The sequence below is a fragment of the Nerophis ophidion genome, linkage group LG02 (genome assembly GCF_033978795.1).
Source record: "Nerophis ophidion isolate RoL-2023_Sa linkage group LG02, RoL_Noph_v1.0, whole genome shotgun sequence".
Classification (NCBI taxonomy): domain Eukaryota; kingdom Metazoa; phylum Chordata; class Actinopteri; order Syngnathiformes; family Syngnathidae; genus Nerophis; species Nerophis ophidion.
In genome coordinates this window covers 87,205,470-87,225,096 of record NC_084612.1, presented here as the reverse complement: position 1 = coordinate 87,225,096, position 19,627 = coordinate 87,205,470, and the positions used below count along the sequence as shown (strand labels likewise).

At 40.3% G+C, this 19,627-nt stretch overlaps 1 protein-coding gene across 4 annotated transcripts; it reads left to right on the top strand.

The window, feature by feature from the left end:
- Positions 1 to 1,372: 1,372 nt before the first annotated feature.
- celf1 (cugbp, Elav-like family member 1) lies at positions 1,373 to 19,119 on the top strand. Of its 4 annotated transcripts, none has more exons than XM_061893289.1 (13): positions 1,373 to 1,677; positions 2,276 to 2,463; positions 3,906 to 3,988; positions 4,068 to 4,116; positions 4,449 to 4,583; positions 7,236 to 7,315; positions 7,393 to 7,554; positions 7,638 to 7,707; positions 7,804 to 7,923; positions 7,987 to 8,100; positions 8,197 to 8,388; positions 8,482 to 8,652; positions 14,766 to 19,119. In XM_061893289.1, exons 1-13 carry the CDS (start codon positions 1,607 to 1,609, stop codon positions 14,891 to 14,893), a joined length of 1,563 nt encoding a protein of 520 aa, XP_061749273.1. In that variant the 5' UTR covers positions 1,373 to 1,606; the 3' UTR covers positions 14,894 to 19,119. The 4 variants fall into 4 exon arrangements, with proteins under 4 accessions (XP_061749273.1, XP_061749275.1, XP_061749277.1 ...); XM_061893291.1 differs by having other exon boundaries at positions 1,374 to 1,677; positions 8,200 to 8,388; XM_061893293.1 differs by having other exon boundaries at positions 1,386 to 1,677; positions 8,509 to 8,652.
- Positions 19,120 to 19,627: the final 508 nt, after the last annotated feature.

Below are 19,627 nucleotides of genomic sequence, written 5' to 3'. Positions count from 1 at the left end.
TGTTGTCTGTCTATCTGTGTTGGCCCTGCGATGAGGTGGCAACTTGTCAAGGGTCTAGACCGCCTTCTGCCCAAAAGTAGCTGAGATAGGCTCCAGCACCCCCATGACCCCGAAAGGGACAAGCGGTAGAAAATTGATGGATGGATGGATTTCAGTGACTATAGCTTGTTACAGGGGTCTTCAACTAAAATTCGAATAGGTCCCAATACATATGAAGGCTTAGACTTTGTGATCCCTGGCTTACAGTTAATAAAATCTTCAAATTCTACATCATAAAAACATAGTTAAATTTCTCCTGAATTAACATTTTTGAAAAATATTCTTAATTTGTTCTTAAATTAAATACAGACACCTGCATTAAAGTAAAGTAAAATTCCTCCACATTGGCTGTCAATTACACGCCTACAGTATGAACATCTGTATTTTCTTGTGTGGTGTCTCACAATCACATCTGCACACAGTGTCTTATTGGATCAATTGGTTTATGAGTCCGGTCTTTAAATGCACTTCCTGACATGTTGCAGTTATTTTTCAAAACCCGTTTGAGAGAGGATGAGTCCAGGCTTGCTGTCGCTTTTCCAGCACTCGGCAAACAAGCTCATCTTAGTGCAGGTTTGTATGTACTGTTCCTGTTTATTAGTCACCAATTAAAACCAATAGAATATAGTTTCGGGATAGAACAAAACGCAGTGTATTGACGAGCCTTGATAAGCAATGAGGTCAATGTATTAGCAAATTTTGCGCTCATGTAAGTAAATATAAAAATATTAAAAAATAGCTTCTTTTTTCATGTAATCAAATAAAAAAAAAACGAATATTGTTGCTTTCAATATTTTAAAACACCTTATTTTCAGTGTGGCACTAAAGTTGATTTTAAAGAGATTCCACTGAACTCAAATGAATCCTTTAAATTAAAAGTTGTTACCTATGCACTTTTCAAAGAGCATGTGTGTGTGTGCAAATATCTCAGACAGCATCACATGACATCTGCTGCTTTCCATGTTTTCACACATATTACACACAAGGGGACAAACACACACACACACACACACATAGCCACCCCCCCTACCCCAGGCCGGAACCTAATTGTTGTGCCGTGATGCTGGTTGTCCGGGGATTAGCTACTGACCGCGTAGCGTATTCACTCTGTCTTTCATTCCCGCTGCCCACTGGGCCTTATCGCCATCAATCTGACACAGTGTTTATCTGACGCGGCAGCCAGATCTGCTGGCCTAGGAGAAACGTTCACAAAGGCCATGGGTCATCAGCATTTTGATTGTGGGACCCGGAATGGCCATTTCGCCCTCTGGCCCCCATGATCCCAGCAGTCCTGTTTCCGCCGTCGTCCTGCAGTGGTCGTCGCAGAAGTTGAAGCTGAAAGGCCCGTCGCTTTTTTAGCCGCCTCTCAGCTTGTCCTCTTCTGTACCATAGTCAAGTTGTTTACTCTGCCACCTGTTCTCACGTTGGTCTTTTGGTTGGACGTAGTCCTCCATGTGGATTGATTTGTTGTTTACCTGCTTTGTCGCCAAGGACCTAGCGATCAGCACGTAACCCTGGACGTGGCTTCCTCTTGTTTCTTGTCTGAAAGTGGAACGGGTTTGCCATCATGGCCTCTTTTAAACTGGATTTTCTCCCTGAGATGATGGTGGATCATTGCTCTTTGAATTCTAGTCCTGTGTGAGTAGTTTTTTCTTGTTTCTTAAAAAGGGGTTGAAAGTTTCCTTGTTGATCTGTCCTTGCGTCCTGATTGTTAGTTTACTTTTTTTCGGCATTTCTGGATACTAAATACTAAACAACCTCATTCGGTGTAATGAACCTTTACTAAGCCTTGAAAATGCAAATCTAAATTGTATAACTCAAAAGCCGTTTAGGTCCACTTTAACAAAGCTGAATATAACAAATCCGTTCTTTTCGCATTTGGCCACTTGAGGACAGTGTTGGCTCCACCATCCCCTCTTCTTCTGCAAACAAACCGCTGCTCATGCCTTGGTTGACTGTTAATGGTATCAGGTTTTATTGCCTACTTTACTTTCACTTTCAAAGCAATGCCTTCCTACATACAAATGAGAAAAAACGTGATTCCACAGTGTTGATCATGAATCTAGTGTTACTTAATAGATTTAAAAAAATGTTTTTGCCATTAAAAGTCGGCAATTTGGCGGAAAGTTTAAAGGGAGTCTTTGTGACTGCGTCCGTATGCTCTTCCACCTTTGCCATGCTTTTTATAAACAGTGGATACGAGGTTGTGGACTCTTATGATTTAATGTTTTTGCAGCGGCAAGAAAATGAACGGGTCTCTGGACCACCCCGACCAACCAGATGTGGATGCCATCAAGATGTTCGTGGGCCAGATTCCACGTTCTTGGTCCGAGGAGCAGCTTCGCGAGCTCTTCGAGCCTTTCGGCGCCGTCTACGAGATCAACGTTCTGAGGGACCGTAGCCAGAACCCGCCACAGAGCAAAGGTGAGCTCGGGAAACCCTCCACTAAGGATGTGTACTGTTCAAATTTAAACCTATAGAATACCAATTCCTGGAACCTGGGATTTGATACCGGTACTCAACAAGACCAGCTTTCGGTACTTTTGTGTATGCTAGTAAATGTTGATTGTTGCGTAATAAAGTTTTATTTTTTAATGTGACATTTAAATTAACTGATTATGATAACTGTGCCGTTCAGTTGACATTGTTATATCTTGTTTTCGTAATACATTTGGGTCTCATTTGCAATGTAGTTGCACTTCCAAGACATTAGTTGGCGGTACTGTACAGGCCAGGGGTACCCAAAGTGGGGCCCGTTGGCCAAATTTGGCCCACCGGCTTATTGCGTTTAGCCTGCCAATGGGTGGCTTTCCCAAACTTTATACAGATTGACACTGACCTTTTTCAAACTTCCATAATCATTGATGGCATGTCCACAAGGTTAGCCAGTTGCTACCTATGCACATGAACTTTATTATTTACATTTGAATGCTGCTCATGGCACAAAGGTGGGACCAGACAAGCTGTGCTTATTCCCACTACTTTTGGATTGTTAATTACTTGAGAAAAAATGGGTGCCTTGCAAACTTTGAACATGTTCCAAATATAATAAATTGATCAGAATGAGCGGTATTGGCCATGTACATTGATTGACTGAATGACACTTTTTGGTTTTCACACCTGAAACCGCTGTGATTGGCCCACGACCCTTTGGCTCATTTTCAGTTTGGCCCTTGGAGGCAAAATATTTCAGTACCTTTGGTATAGGGTATCTGTGGTATGTTGTCTAACTAGCTTTTTGCATGAAAATTAATGTGTTGTGCTCTATGAAGTGTTTATACTGTAAGTATTGTGCTTGTTATTACACAACCAGCTGTAACAAATGATCTTAGTTATAGTTTTCATTACCAGATATGGAGGCGTCGAAATCGCTAACGCTACTAGTAGCCTGTTTATGACAAATCCAATGCAGTTTAGCATCAAGCTAGCAATTTTCGAAAAGTGAAGCCTTACCTTACGTACGAGCATTTTTTACCAAACATAGTTGCATTGTTGGTGTTGAAAATTGCAACATTACTTAGAGGTAGTTTGGCTGAGTTCGGCCTGACTGCTGCTTGACTGATTGTTTCCTTGACCCGGTGTTTATTCTGCAACCGGACGTGACGAGTTTGCAACTGGCGTAAACATCACATGCAACAAAGGTATTAAAAAATGCACTGTTTTTGATTTTATGTGAATATACCCGCTCCGTCGGTGCCAATAAAAGTAATGAATTTGGGACCTATCCCTTTACTATGACAAACTTAGAAGCTGACGCAGAAAATACCTGTTGCTTGCATTTAAAAGACAGCATCACTAGAAAAGAGCCGCGAGACAATATCAAATGTTACGGACGTAAAGAAACTTTTTATGTCCTGTTTTGCCAGGATGCTGTTTCATCACATACTACACCCGCAAGTCCGCCTTGGAAGCACAGAACGCTCTTCACAACATGAAGATTCTTCCAGGGGTGAGTGACGGCGTCCGTCAGCTGACCTTTCACCTTGATAGTTTTCACAGATTGTTCACATTCTCGTTTGCATATTCAGATGCACCACCCCATTCAGATGAAGCCGGCTGACAGCGAGAAAAACAACGGTGAGGATTTTTCTACAAAACATACATGTGATCATGGTACCAGTGATCAGATGTCATCATTTCATTTGACTGAGAGTCAGTCAGTAGAGTAAACAGCCTGTGATTGACTTAGTAGGGCATCCTGTAGATGGTAGTTGTTTGGCTTGCTATTAGTATGAAACGCAGGAGAAATGACTGTAAAGTAAACTGACAAGGTTGAGGCTGCATTGGTTTTTGTGGAAGCATGTTAGACAGACACGACAAGCTCATAGGTTGTCAAAATCGTCCACAGAACACGATTTGCCGCTGTCTTGGCTTCATAATGAAACTTGATGTTGTGTTGTCTAATGCAGCTGTGGAAGACAGGAAGTTGTTCATTGGAATGATCTCCAAGAAGTGTAACGAGAACGACATGCGCTTGATGTTCTCGCCGTATGGACAGATTGAGGAGTGTCGGATACTGCGAGGCCCTGATGGACTCAGCCGAGGTCAGACATTCTTCCCTCTTTTGTCTTTCTGGGAATATTGCAGGAATTCGCTAAAGACAATGCTGTCAGGGTATTTTTGTCAGACAATCATTCTTTATTTCAGTGGTTTGCACAGACTGCATTCTGGAAAATACAGCAAACCTGCAGTAGAATAGCAATGGAAATTAATAGATCCTGATGTCATCATAGTTGTCCTAGATGTTAAACACAACCTGTTCTGCATGAATACAAAAGCTAGTGAATTTTTAGCTGACCACTTTGAAGTTGTTACTTTACCTCCCAGCAATTTGTAAGTAAGATCTTAAGGCGTACTTACACTAGGCCAGTTGTGCCGTGGTTGGGTGATTGATTGATTGAAACTTTTATTAGTAGATTGCACAGTACAGTACATATTTCGTACAATTGACCACTAAGTGGTAACACCTGAATAAGTTTTTCAACTTCTTTAAGTCAGGGTCCACGTTACTCAATTCATGATAATGGGTTAGATTTGTATAGCGCCTTTCTAGACACTTAAAGAGCTTTACAGAGAAGGTAGAACCCTTCATTCATTCACTCCATGTCATACCGCGGAATATTTAGCTAGTCTGAGGGACCTTATCCACACCCACTTTCTCTTCACGTAATGATGCAGGTTATTAATAACTGACACGATACACAATAAAAGTACAATTCAAAGACTCATAATAATCCAAAAATAAAAAAATTAATTTGTCAATAAATTATTGTGATTGCGGCTCTCACAAGTCATTGACAATAGTGACTAAGGATTAGTCTGTCTGATATCAGCAAAAAGACAATTCAATCAATTATCAGATTATATTGGCTTGCATCTAAAAGGTATAAGCTCCGATACAATCAGTGCTGCAGCGTGCTTACTTGTGCAAGGCTGGACCGCCAGTTAAAGGGGAACAGTATCACCAGACCTATGTAAGCGTCAATATATACCTTGATGTTGTGGAAAAAAGACCATATATTTTTTTAACCGATTTCCGAACTCTAAATGAGTGAATTTTGGCGAATTAAACGCCTTTCTATTATTTGCTTTCGGAGCGATGACGTCACGTTGTAGGTAGTCAATCGGCCATTTTGTCAAACACATTATACACATCGAGTCAAATCAGCTCTGTTATTTTCCATTTTTTCGACTATTTTCCGTACCTTGGAGACATCATGCCTCGTCAGTGTGTTGTCGGAGGGTGTAACAACACGATCAGGGATGGATTCAAGTTGATTTACATGATTAACATGCTATTTACCGGCGATGCTAAGGCAGACATGGCACAGAGATGTATGGATAACCTGCAGATGCATTTCCAACGATAAAGACACCGAAATCACAAAGGTGAGTTATTTTGATGTTATTGACTTATGTGCTAATCAGACATATTTGGTCGCGGCATGACTGCCAACTAATCGATGTTAACATGCTATTTAGGCTAGCTGTATGTACATTTGTAAATATATTTGCATCCAGCGTTTCCCTCCACCCACATGTAATGCCAAACAAACACTTACCAATCGACAGATTTAAGTTGATCCAGTGTCACAAGATGCGAAAGTCCCGAACGTTTGGTCTGCACATTTTACCGGCGATGCTAAGGAAGACATGGCCGAATAGCGTCAATAGCTAATCGCTCAATAGCTTCATCTGCCTCCATACTCCAACCATCCATGCGTAATCTGTTGACTCGCTTAAGCCGCTGAAATCCGAGTCTGAATTCGAGCTAATGTCGCTATATTTTCCGCCTGGATAGCATGTATATTACTGGATGACGTCACAGGAAAATGGATGGTGGCTTCACATATAGCACAAATCAGGCACTTTAAAGCCTTTTTTCGGGATATTGCGTGATCGTTAAAATTAAAAAAAAAACTTTCGAAAAATAAAATAAGCCACTGGGAACTGATTTTTATTGGTTTTAACCCTTCTGAAATTGTGATAATGTTCCCCTTTAACAACAAAATGTCCTACAATAAGCACACAAGGTTGGCAAGTCATTTATAAAAGGTAAACATGGTAGGCTATTGGTTACTAGGGAGTTGCAGCTACACAACAACTAAACGCACAATGGCACACAAGCTAGACATATGTGATAAGTGTCCTTAATTTGTCAATACCACTGCAATTTTCAAAAAAGGCTTAAGTTCATGCCAAACAGTTAATATTGAAAAGGTTAGTTTTTTTTCATACCTACCATTTTTTTTGTTTGAGTCATTTCTCTTGATCGATCCTTTTACAACATTCCACACTACAAAATAATAAAAGTATGTATGATTCCTGCTGATGTCATATCGGATCAATATCGAGGCTCCTGGTTTCGCACCGGGGTGAAAAAGTTGTATCGGGACACCCATAGCGTTCGCCATTTTTCACGATAAAAGTCACCAGAACTCGTAACAAGACTGCAAAGAATCCACAAAATCATGGAAATGTCAGTAATACATGAGAATAGAAGTGATGGGACAAGCACATGAGTCGTATAATCTAGCATGCTCAATGTGAACACAGGCCAATGGGGGGGCTAGATGAGGGAGGGGCCTAGTTTGTGTACACCCTTATTTTTGCACATCTTTTTTATTTGGGGATGTAGTAACCATCATGCGTCCAAAATATCATCTTACTATAATATAGTATTTGTGTTTTTTCAGGTTGTGCGTTTGTGACTTTCACAGCCAGACAGATGGCCCAGTCCGCCATCAAGTCCATGCACCAGTCCCAGACCATGGAGGTGAGCAGCACACATACAATATTCGCTCTGTCACACCGGACCCAGGTTGGCTAGACGTGTCCTGTGTCTGCGTTTAGGGCTGCTCCTCGCCCGTCGTGGTCAAGTTTGCCGACACTCAGAAGGACAAAGAGCAAAAGCGTATTACGCTGCAGCTGCAGCAGCAGATGCAGCAACTCAGCGCCGCGTCCATGTGGGGCAACCTCACCGGCCTTGGCAGTCTGGGGCCTCAGTACCTTGCAGTGAGTGTCTTCAAGAAGTGCCCATGATGCGTTTCATGCGCCCTCTGATTGTAACAGCCCATCTGTTTGGTGTCCACGTGCAGCTTTACCTACAGCTGCTGCAGCAGTCCGCCTCCACAGGGAACTCACTCAGCAACCTGCACCCCGTTTCAGGTATGCACACTCCTACCCCCAACTTGCAAGCTTGCGCTGTGTGTAGTAACGCGTAGTGTAACATGTCACAGATGATTTGATGTATGTGTGTATCAGGTCTTAACGCCATGCAGAACCTGGCTGCCTTTGCAGCAGCAACTGCCACGCAGGCCTCAGCGACTGGCTCCAGTGCCATGACAACATCAAGTAGCCCACTAAGTGCTCTAACAAGCTCAGGTAAATGCCTCACAGCTCTGTGTCTTTGTGCGTGAGTGTGACAAAATTTGTTTCTGGCCTCAGGCTCCTCCCCCACCTCCAGCAACAACTCCTCAGTCAACCCCATCGCCTCTCTGGGAGCGCTGCAGTCTCTGGCTGCCAGCACTGGAGCTGGTCTCAACATGGGCTCTCTAGCAGGTACCTCTGTTCACACACCGAATAATGCGGACCGTGCCACGCCACGCCTGCCATCATCATTCTGTTAAACAAGCTCACCTTTTAGTTTGTGTCAAGCAGGCATGGCGGCTCTGAATGGCAGTCTGGGCTCTGCAGGGCTGTCTAACGGCTCAGGAAGTACCATGGAGGCGCTGAGCCAGGCCTACTCTGGCATCCAGCAGTACGCCGCCGCCGCCGCCCTGCCAAGCCTCTACAATCAGAGCCTGCTGTCCCAACAGAGCGTCTCGGCCGCAGGAAGCCAAAAGGAAGGTGAGACCTACATGCCACATTCCACATGATCAAGGAAATATTTACTTCACAGAGACACCCCAGTCGTGTTTGCATGTATTTAAAAGGCAAAAGTGTTTTGTCTTTGTCGCTGGTTTGCAGGTCCAGAAGGTGCCAACTTGTTCATTTACCATCTCCCTCAAGAGTTTGGAGACCAGGACCTGCTGCAGATGTTCATGCCCTTTGGAAATGTAATCTCTGCCAAGGTCTTCATTGACAAGCAAACCAACCTCAGCAAGTGTTTCGGTGAGTTGGCACAACTTAACTCTTCCTCAGTAAATAACTGATGAAAAATACATTTACATACAATTATGTTGAATAAATAAACAAAATGATTGTTTCTTAACCAAACTGTCAATAAAGTTTAAGTAAAAATGAAACTACAGCTTCACGACTTTAGTTATATTTTTTGCGCTTAAGAATAGGTCTGGGCGATATTGCTGAACACTGTATCACGATGTAAGTGTTCTATATTAGTCGATATTGATATTTACTGATATTTTTTATGCCCACTTAAAAATAACTGGGGGAAAAATATATTAAATGTAAACATTTACATGGTACTCCCCGATTCCAATTTTCGGTACCTTTTGTTTGTGTGTTAATAAATATTGTTTTTGATAATAAAATCTAATTTTTTTATTGCATCATTTAACAATGAGCTGATTATGAAAAGCGCTGGGGCGGTATAGCTCGGTTGGTAGAGTGGCCGTGCCAGCAACTTGAGGGTTGCAGGTTCGATCCCCGCTTCCGCCATCCTAGTCACTGCCGTTGTGTCCTCGGGCAAGACACTTTACCCACCTGCTCCCAGTGCCACCCACACTGGTTTAAATGTAATTTAGATATTGGGTTTCACTATGTAAAGCGCTTTGAGTCACTAGAGAAAAGCGCTATATAAAAATAATTCACTTCACTTCACTGTACCGTTATATCCTGTTTTGTTATTACATTTCTTAGTCTCAGTTTCAAGTATGACATTAGGTTGCAATTCCAGTTATAGTCCAAGACATTAGAGATGGCAGTAGTGTGTAGTTTTTAGTGTGTTGTAGTGTGTCAGTTCAGTCTTTGTTGAAGCTAGTCTTTTGTTGCGCCTTAAAATTGTGTTAATACTGTTAGTATTGTACAAATTTGAAGGTGTCAATCTCCATGTAAAATCGCTAATGCTAATCAGTAGCATCCCAATAGCAATGATTATATTTGCGTCAAGCTAACATGGCACTGTTGAATTTTACATTAATCTGTGCCCGGTCGGACCGTCAGGATCCGGTCAATTCCAAAAAACTACCGGATTTCGTACCCAACTCTAGATGTAACAATACGAAAATGTCATATCACGGGTATTGTGACCAAAATTATTTTAATTATTGTTTTGTATTGTAGCAGTTTGTATTCAAATGAATAGTATGCAACAAATCAAATTATTATTATATCTGGCTGGCCTTTTGGCGTCTTATTCTGTTCAGCGGTCCCTGAATGTACTGTAAAAACAACTCCGTCACTGACTACAGAACGATCACTCTGTTGTAGGGTTGTACGGTATACCAGTACTAGTAAATTACTGCGGTACTAAAGAATCTATAACGGTAATGTACTCTCTTTAAAAAATACAGGTTCCCTTTTTTTAAATTTGTTGATACTGTATGATCCTGTATCAACTTGGTATCTGATCGATACCCAAATTTGTGGTATCATCCAAAAGTATTGTAATGCATCCAAACAGAAAAATAAGTGTTTATCACATAACACAAGTGTAGAATGAACATTTTAAAACAGAAAATAAACACGTATTAACATTAAATAAACGAGTAGGTTTTTCATCAATTTTCTACCGCTTGTCCCTCATAATTTTGACAAAATAATAGCATGAGAAATGACACAATATGTTAGTGCGTAAATCAGCAGCCAAATTAGGAGTTTTTGTTTGCTTACTTATTGCTAAAAGACAAGTTGTGTAGTATGTTCACTATTTTATTTAAGGCCAAAATTGTTCTTCGATTGCAATAAGAAACGTATGTTTAATGTACCGTACGATTTTTTGTTTAAATAAAGCCAATAATGCCATTTTTTTGTGGTACCCTTTATTTAGAAAATTATCCAAATACATTTTGGTGTCGGTACTGGTGCTAAAATATTGGTATCGGGACAACAAAACTGTTCTAAGAGCGCACAGGTTTTAGGTTTAATGTGTTAAATATCTTAGTTGCTCAGACAACAATGTATATATACAAGTTTAGATTGGGGTATGTTGTTTCTTAAAGGGAAATGCCTTAATGTTTCTTGTTTTCATGTTAGCATTTATGCTAGCGCCAGCCAGTCCATGAGTTTATCAAAGTGCAATTATCAATCACTGTCAGGCGTTTAACCGCCACATGCCTAGATTTATACAAGCCGAGCAGTGACACGAGTGCCCGGTTGTAAAATGTTAGCTTTGCACCCACTCAAAGTGGGTGCAAAGCTGGACCTGGACCTCTGCATACGCCCTTCCATGTACAAAACCCAAAACCAGTGAAGTTGGCACGTTGTGTAAATTGTAAATAAAAACAGAATACAATGATTTGCAAATCCTTTTCAACTTATATTCAAGTGAATACACTGCAAAGACAAGATATTTAATGTTTGAGCTGAGAAACTTAATTTATTCTTGCAAATCATCATTGACTTAGAATTTAATGGCTGCAACACATTGTAAAAAAGTTGGCACAAGAGCATTTCTACCACTGTGTTACATGGCCTTTCCTTTTAACAACACTCAGTAAACATTTGGGAACTGAGGAGACCAATTTTTGAAGCTTTTCAGGTGCGATTCATTCCCAGTCTTGCTTGATGTACAGCTTAAGTTGTTCAACAGTCTGGGGTCTCCGTTGTCATATTTTACGCTGCATAATGGGCCACACATTTTCAACGGGAGACAGGTCTGGACTAAAGACAGAACAGTCTAGTACCCGCACTCTTTTACTACGAAGCCATGCTGTTGTAACACACGCAGAATGTGGCTTGGCATTGTCTTGCTGAAATAAGCAGGGGTGTCCATGAAAAAGATGTTGCTTGGATGGCAACATACGTATGTTGCTCCAAAGCCTGTATGTTCCTTTCAGCATTATTGGTGCCTTCACAGATGTGTAAGTTAACCATGCCTTGGGCACTAATGCACCCCTATACCATCACAGATGCTGTTTTTTGAACTTTGCGCCTATAACAGTCCTGTTGTTTTTTTTCCTCGACGATGACCACAGTTTCCAAAAACAATGTGAAATGTGGCCTCGTCAGACCACAGAACACTTTTCCAATTTGCATCCGTCCATCTTAGATGAGCTCGGGCCCAGCGAAGCCGGCTGTGTTTCCGGGTGTTGTTGATAAATGGCTTTTGCTTTTTTTAGTAGAGTTTTAACTTGCACTTACAGATGTAGTGACGAACTGTACTTACTGACAGTTTTCTGAAGTGTTCCTGAGGCCAAGTGGTAATATCTTTAACACACTGGTGTCGCTTGTTGATGCAGTACCGCCTGAGGGATCAAAGATCACGGGCACGCTGCTTACGTGCAGGGATTTTTCCAGATTCTCTGAACCTTTCGATGATATTACGAAGCGTTGATGGTGAAATCCCTAAATTCCTTGCAATATCTTGTTGAGAAATGTTGTTCTCAAACTTTTGGACAATTTGCTCACGCATTTGTTCACTAAGTGGTGACCCTCGCCCCATCCTTGTTGGTGAATGACTGAGCATTTCATGGAAGCTGCATTCATACCCAATCATGACACCCACCTGTTCCCAATTAGCATGTTCACCTTTGGGATGTCCCAAATAAGTGTTTAATGAGCATTCCTCAACTTTCTCAGTCGTTTTCTCCAGTTGTGCCAGCTTTTTGAAACATGTTGCAGGCTTTAAATTACAAATGAGCTAACATTTGCAAAAAAACCCCAACGTTTCTCAGTTCGAACGTTAAAGGCCTACGGAAATGAGATTTTCTTATTCGAACGGGGATAGCAGGTCCATTCTATGTGTCATACGTGATCATTTAGCGACATAGCCATATTTTTGCTGAAAGGATTTAGTAGGGAACATCGATGATAAAGTTTGCAACTGTTGGTCGGTAAGAAAAAAGCCGTGCCTTTATCGGAAGTAGCAGACGATGTGCGCGTGACGTCACGGGTTGTAAAGCTCCTCACATCCTCACAGTGTTTACGCGGCGGCGATGACCAAGAAGAACGCGGAGTTGGAATATAATTACAACACTTTATGTACATATTTATATAATATTTACATATTTATATAATATGTAACTACAAGCTCCATTCACAGACAGAGTCCCATTGCTTTTATGAGCGGTCGAGTGAGTCAAAAGCCGGAAAAAAATAAATAATATCAATCAATCAATCAATGTTTACTTAAAAAGCCCTAAATCACTAGTGTCTCAAAGGGCTGCACAAACCACTACGACATCCTCGGTAGGCCCACATAAGGGCAAGGAAAACTCACACCCAGTGGGACGTCGGTGACAATGATGACTATGAGAACATGATACTGTGAAAGATCAATCCATAATGGATCCAACACAGTTGCGAGAGTCCAGTCCAAAGCGGATCCAACACAGCAGCGAGAGTCCCGTTCACAGCGGAGCCAGCAGGAAACCATCCCAAGAGGAGGCTGATCAGCAGCGCAGAGATGTCCCCAGCCGATACACAGGCGAGCAGTACATGGCCACCGGATCGGACCGGATTCCCTCCACAAAGGAGAGTGGGACATAGAAGAAAAAGAAAAGAAACGGCAGATCAAATGGTCTGAAAAGGGAGTCTATTTATAGGCTAGAGCATACAAATGAGTTTTAAGGTGAGACTTAAATGCTTCTACTGAGGTAGCATCTCGAACTGTTACCGGGAGGGCATTCCAGAGTACTGGAGCCCGAAATGAAAAAGCTCTACAGCCCGCAGACTTCTTTTGGGCTTTGGGGATCACTAATAAGCCGGAGTCTTTTGAACGCAGATTTCTTGCCGGGACATATGGTACAATACAATCGGCAAGATAGGATGGAGCTAGACCGTGTAGTATTTTATACGTAAGTAGTAAAACCTTAAAGTCACAATTTAAGTGCACAGGAAGCCAGTGCAGGTGAGCCAGTACAGGCGTAATGTGATCAAACTTTCTTGTTCTTGTCAAAAGTCTAGCAGCCACATTTTGTACCAACTGTAATCTTTTAATGCTAGACATGGGGAGACCCGAAAATAATACGTTACAGTAATCGAGGCGAGACGTAACAAACGCATGGATAATGATCTCAGCGTCTTTAGTGGACAGAATGGAGCGAATTTTAGCGATATTGCGGAGATGAAAGAAGGCCGTTTTAGTAACGCTTTTAATGTGTGCCTCAAAGGAGAGAGTTGGGTCGAAGATAATACCCAGATTCTTTACCGTGTCGCCTTGTTTAATTGTTTGGTTGTCAAATGTTAGAGTTGTATTATTAAATAGAGGTCGGTGTCTAGCAGGACCGATAATCAGCATTTCCGTTTTTTTGGCGTTGAGTTGCAAAAAGTTAGCGGACATCCATTGTTTAATTTCATTAAGACACGCCTCCAGCTGACTACAATCCGGCGTGTTGGTCAGCTTTAGGGGCATGTAGAGTTGGGTGTCATCAGCATAACAGTGAAAGCTAACACCGTATTTGCGTATGATGTCACCTAGCGGCAGCTTGTAGATGCTGAAGAGTGCAGGGCCAAGGACCGAACCCTGGGGAACTCCACACGTTACCTTAACGTAGTCCGAGGTCACATTGTTATGGGAGACACACTGCATCCTATCAGTAAGATAAGAGTTAAACCAAGACAGGGCTAAGTCTGACATACCAATTCGTGTTTTGATACGTTCTAATAAAATATTATGATCGACAGTATCGAAAGCAGCGCTAAGATCGAGGAGCAGCAACATAGATGACGCATCAGAATCCATCGTTAGCAATAGATCATTAGTCATTTACACAATACATATATTTGTATTTTTTTATTTTATTTGTGGCGGCCGTAATTCTTTCGTGGCGGGCCGCCACAAATAAATGAATGTGTGGGAAACCCTGCATTGATGTATAAACTATCAGACTGCGTGGTCGGTAGTAGTGGGTTTCAGTAGGCCTTTAAGTATCTTGTCTTTGCCGTCTATTCAATTGAATATAGGTTCAAAATGATTTGCAAATCATTGTATTCCGTTTTTATTTATGATTTACACAACGTGTCAACTTCACTGGTTTTGGGTTTTGTACGTTACACCCGAGTCTGTTTGAGCCTTAACACCGAACAGCGCAAATACGAATTTGTGTTTCTTTATTTATTGTTCCTCCTCCTGCCTCCTCTGACCGCACGTCTCTCCGCAGGTTTTGTGAGCTACGACAACCCGGTGTCGTCGCAGGCCGCCATCCAGTCCATGAACGGTTTCCAGATCGGCATGAAGCGGCTGAAGGTGCAGCTGAAGCGCTCCAAGAACGACAGCAAGCCGTACTGAAGCCAGGCGTAGTTAGGATAGAAGCTTCTCTGGTAAGTGGAGTCAGAAACGTGCATTATGGGACACCCCCTCACCCCGGCGCGTGCACATGTGCGGCATGCACGGCTGAGGCTACAGACTGGATTCTTCCCGTGTTGTTGTGGTTCCTGCACTTTGTTTCCCGCGATCACTGACGACAAACTGGCGTGTTTTCATTGAACTTGTTTGCTGTGCTACCTTTCCACATTTATGACTTTGATTGTTAAGACGTCTTGCACTTTGACAGTGTGGTGCCCCAAATCGTCGTTTCCTTTTTTTCTAAACTTTCACTTTCACTTCACCCCAGCGAACACAGACACACTTTCCCTCGAGCACACACATTTTATACTCGGTATTACACCGGCTCACCTGAAGAGGGAGCTCCATTACAGCAAATGTCCTGCATGTTTTCACAACAGAAGCCTCTAAACGCCTCAAAGCTGTCAATCCTGCTAATGCTCGACTTCATCTTTTTCTTTAAAGTTCTCGATTCTGTCTCAGATTCAGTCAATCATCGTACTTTCGTTTTAGTGACCCGGCTAGCGGAGACACTTCCACAAACGTCCCTCGGCGCGCTAGCAGCAGGCTACCGTCTCTCTCTGTTGACGTCACATGACTCCACACCAAAACCTGCTAGTTGCTCTAAGGAATCCATTTTTTTTCTGTGAGTTTTTTCGTGTCTTAGTTGGACGTGAGGCAGTGAGATGTACATTGAAGGCTCTGCCTCTTCTATTTTTATAAAAGGTTTTATACTTCTCCTGTGTGCTGGGGAACTATTTATTGCCTAAATTATTTATCTGGTGTATTTTAAAAAGACAAATGTGTCGAACAACTCAAATGGATTTCCCGGTGTGTGCGTGCGTGTATGTTGCTGTGATCCAGTCACGTTAACTGTCGCACACACTCAGCTGTCCATCCTCTAATGCTGATGTGAGTCATATTTAATAGTTACTATTCTACTATAGTCAACTCCATTCAACAATCCTATGTTGCCGTTGACCTTTTTAGTCTCTCCTTGTCACTCCTAGGTTTGAACCCTAAAAGATCAAGTACAATTGTCATTGGAAGGAAAAGAGTTAAACAGGTGTCATGTGATTATCTGGTCACCCAGGTGTGCCCATTAGTAAGCCACACCCGGTCACGATGAGGAAACAAGCGGGCGCCGCACGGGGACGACATTATTTCTCGCTCTTTGGGCTTAAAAGTTGCGGTTTGTCTGCTGTGTTGTTTGTACATCACTTCCTGTGCGGGACATGTACTCACATATGTTTGGAGAGACATTTTTCTTTTATGTGCAACTTAAGCAAAAATGGTTTTGCTACCAAAAAAGATGTGGTATGTTGAAGTAATAACAATACATACATAACCAAAAAGTTTTTGGTTGCAATTTATATGTTTAACAAAAAATGTTTGGGTTACAATTTCTTTCGTGGCAAAAACGTCCGTAAAAAATATTTTTGGGTTGCAAATGTTTTTTTTTTCTAGCTACAAATAATTTTTGGGGTTGCAAATATTTTTTGGGGGGTACACATATTTTCTGTGTTGCAAATATTTTATTCGGTTGTAAAAAAACAATTTGCAAAGAAAAATGGATTTGAAATACATTAATAAAAAAATACATATTTTTAAACAACTATTTTTTGGGGTTGCAACTTTTTTTGGGGCTGCAAATATTTTTTGGGGTTGCAAATATTTTGTGGGGGGTACACATTTTTTGCATTGCACATATTTTATTCGGTTGGAAAAAAACAATTTGCAAACAAAAATGGATTTGAAATACATTAATAAAAAAATACATATTTTTAAACAACTATTTTTTGGGGTTACAACTTTTTTTTTAGCTGCAAATATTTTTTGGGGTTGTAAATATTTTGTGGGGGGTACACATTTTTTGCATTGCAAATATTTAATTCAGTTGGAAAAAAAACAATTTGCAAACAAAAATGGATTTGAAATACAGTAATTAAAAATATGTATTTTCAAACAACTATTTTTTGGGGTTACAACTTTTTTTTTAGCTGCAAATATTTTTTGGGGTTGCAAATATTTTTGGGGGGGTACACATATTTTTTGTGTTGCAAATGTTTTATTCCGTTGGAAAAAAACAATTTCAAAACAATTTTTTTTTTGAAATACAGTAATAAAAAAATACATATTTTATACAAATATTTTTTAGGGTTGCAACTTATTTTTTTTAGTTGCAAATATTTTTTTGGGTTGCAAATTTTTTTGGGGGGGTAGAGTATTTTTTGGGGGGTATAAATCATTTTTGGGGTGCATTTTTTTTTTTGCTGCAAATGTGTTGCAAATAATTTTTGGGGTTGCAAATTTTTTTGTGGGGCACTCATAGTTTTTGTGTTGCAAATATTTTATTGGTTTGGAAACAAACAATTTGCAGAAAAAATGGATTGGAAATACAGTACTAAAAATACATATTTTTAGACCAATTTTATTTTTTCGGTTGCAACTATTTTTTATTTTTTTTAGTTCCGAATATATTTTGGGATGCAAATATTTTTTTGTGGGGTACAAATCATTTTTAGCTTGCAAATTTTTTTTTTTGCTGCAAATACTTTATGGGTTGCAAATAATTTTTGGGAGCAAATATTTTTCTTCGGTTGGAAAAAACTGGTTGCTAACAAACATGGATAATAAAAAATACATATTTTTAAACAAATATTTTTATGTGTTGCAACAATTTTTTTTTTAGTTGCAAATATTTTTGGGGTTGCAAATTCTTTGGGGGGGGGGGTACAAATATTTTTGGGTTGCAATAATTTTTTGGGATGTAAATATTTTTTGCGGGGTACAAATCATTTTTAGGTTGCAAATGTTTTTTGTTTTTTTTAGCTCCAAATACTTTATGGTTTGCAAATAATTTTTGGGCGCAAATCCTTTTTTGGGTTGCAAATAAATTTTTAGGGGCACACATTTTTTGTGTTGCAAATATTTTATTTGGTTGGAAAAAAACTGTTTGCTAACAAAAATGGATTTGAAATACAATAATTAAAAATACATATTTTAAACTAATATTTTTTTCGGTTGCAACTATTTTTTTTTTAGTTGCAAATATTTTTGGGGTTGCAAATTTTTTGGGGATGCAAATTTTTTTGGAGGGTGCAAATATTTTTTGTAGTTGAAAATAACTTTTTGGGTTGCTAAAAATATTTGATTGCCAATCAATTTTTGGTTGCAAATCTATTTTGGGTGACTTTATGCACACGTTTTTTTAAGTTCAGAATAAATGTACCAAATTGTCCCATGTTCGGTGTCTATAAGTTCGTATGTAAGTTCGAATGTGTTGAGGGCGGAAGTAGTCAGTCAACGCCAACACCCGAGACTGACCAATAAAATGGCTTCTGACATATTGTTCAGGGGAGGCCCCGCCCATTAACATTGAAACTCAGTCATAACCATAATGTGTTTGTCCCCAATAAAAGATTTGTAACTAAAAATAATGTTTGCCACCAAAAAAAACATTTTGTAAACAGAAAAGAAAATTGTAACCAAAACATTTTTTGTTTGAAAATAAAAAATGTTTTGTAGCAAATCCATCATTTTGGTTTGCAAATATTTGTCGGGAGTTTCTTATCCATTTTTTCTTTGGTTGCACGAAAAGACTCAAGTTTCTCTCCATACATGTGACATCAGAGTCAACTTTTTGCCTCGTCTTTCATTATCAGGTTGACTTTAGTTGCTTGCCGCCAACCGGGCCGTGCGAAAAACCGCCGCTGAGCCACGAAAAGAGAAACTTATTTTTATAGAAGCGACTGTTCGAGAGAGAGCCAGAATCTGTTTTTATCGATACTCATGTTGTGCGCGGTCCTCCCAGTGTGCCCGACCCTCTGGGTTGTTGTGGTTTTTGTGTGTCTTTGTTTTGAGTGCTGACGTGTGCGTCCTAAATTATGGGGGAAATAAAACACAACTTTTTGAGCAAAGAGTGATATTTTTTGTTGTTGTTGAATGCTGGCAAAGAGTTCCTACCTGACTGATGTTATGCGGATGATGTTGACCATCCAGCCCCCACCTTTTGTGGAGAATCATCCAGAGGATCCACGTAACCGCTTGTTTTGTCACAGTAGTTTTAAGATGCATGTTTTTTTTTTTTTATATATATCTGCACTGAGATTCTTGACAAAATGTGATCGAGTTTGTATTAAGTTTAAAATGACAAATAAACTGGTGCCAAATGTTTTGCTCAACCACTACGTTTGCCCTCTTTTTTTCCCTTCCAACTCACCTCTACAAATATCAAATATCACAATGATTATACCCATTTTATGTTTGGAATATAATTATTTATGTACAAAGACTTATACGGTAGGTTGATTGGCAACACTAAAATTGGGCCTAGTGTGTGAATGTTTTCTGTCTATCTGTACTGGCTTTGCAATGAGATGGCGTCTTGTCCAGGGTGTACACCGCCTTCCGCCCGAAGCAGCTGAGATAGCCTCCAACACCCCCCGTGACCCCAAACGGGACAAGCGGTACAAAATGGATGGCTCGATGGACTATGACTTACTTTGCATATTCACATCATAGCTTGTCTGTATTTATATATAATTACTCAATTACATCTAGCTTGTATATATATTAGGGCTGTCAAAATGAACGAGTTAACTTATGTGATTTATCTCAAGCAATGATAGCATTAATCATGTCCACACTTACATTAATCATGGAATTTATTTTGGAAATGAAGTAAACAAAATGTTT

Coding starts and splice junctions, on each gene's coding strand:
- celf1 (XM_061893289.1), top strand. CDS start 1,607: ATGGCCTCTTTTAAACTGGATTTTCTCCCTGAGATGATGGTGGATCAT. Junction 1,678..2,275: donor TCTTTGAATTCTAGTCCTGT/GTGAGTAGTTTT, acceptor ATGTTTTTGCAG/CGGCAAGAAAATGAACGGGT. Junction 8,653..14,765: donor CAACCTCAGCAAGTGTTTCG/GTGAGTTGGCAC, acceptor GTCTCTCCGCAG/GTTTTGTGAGCTACGACAAC.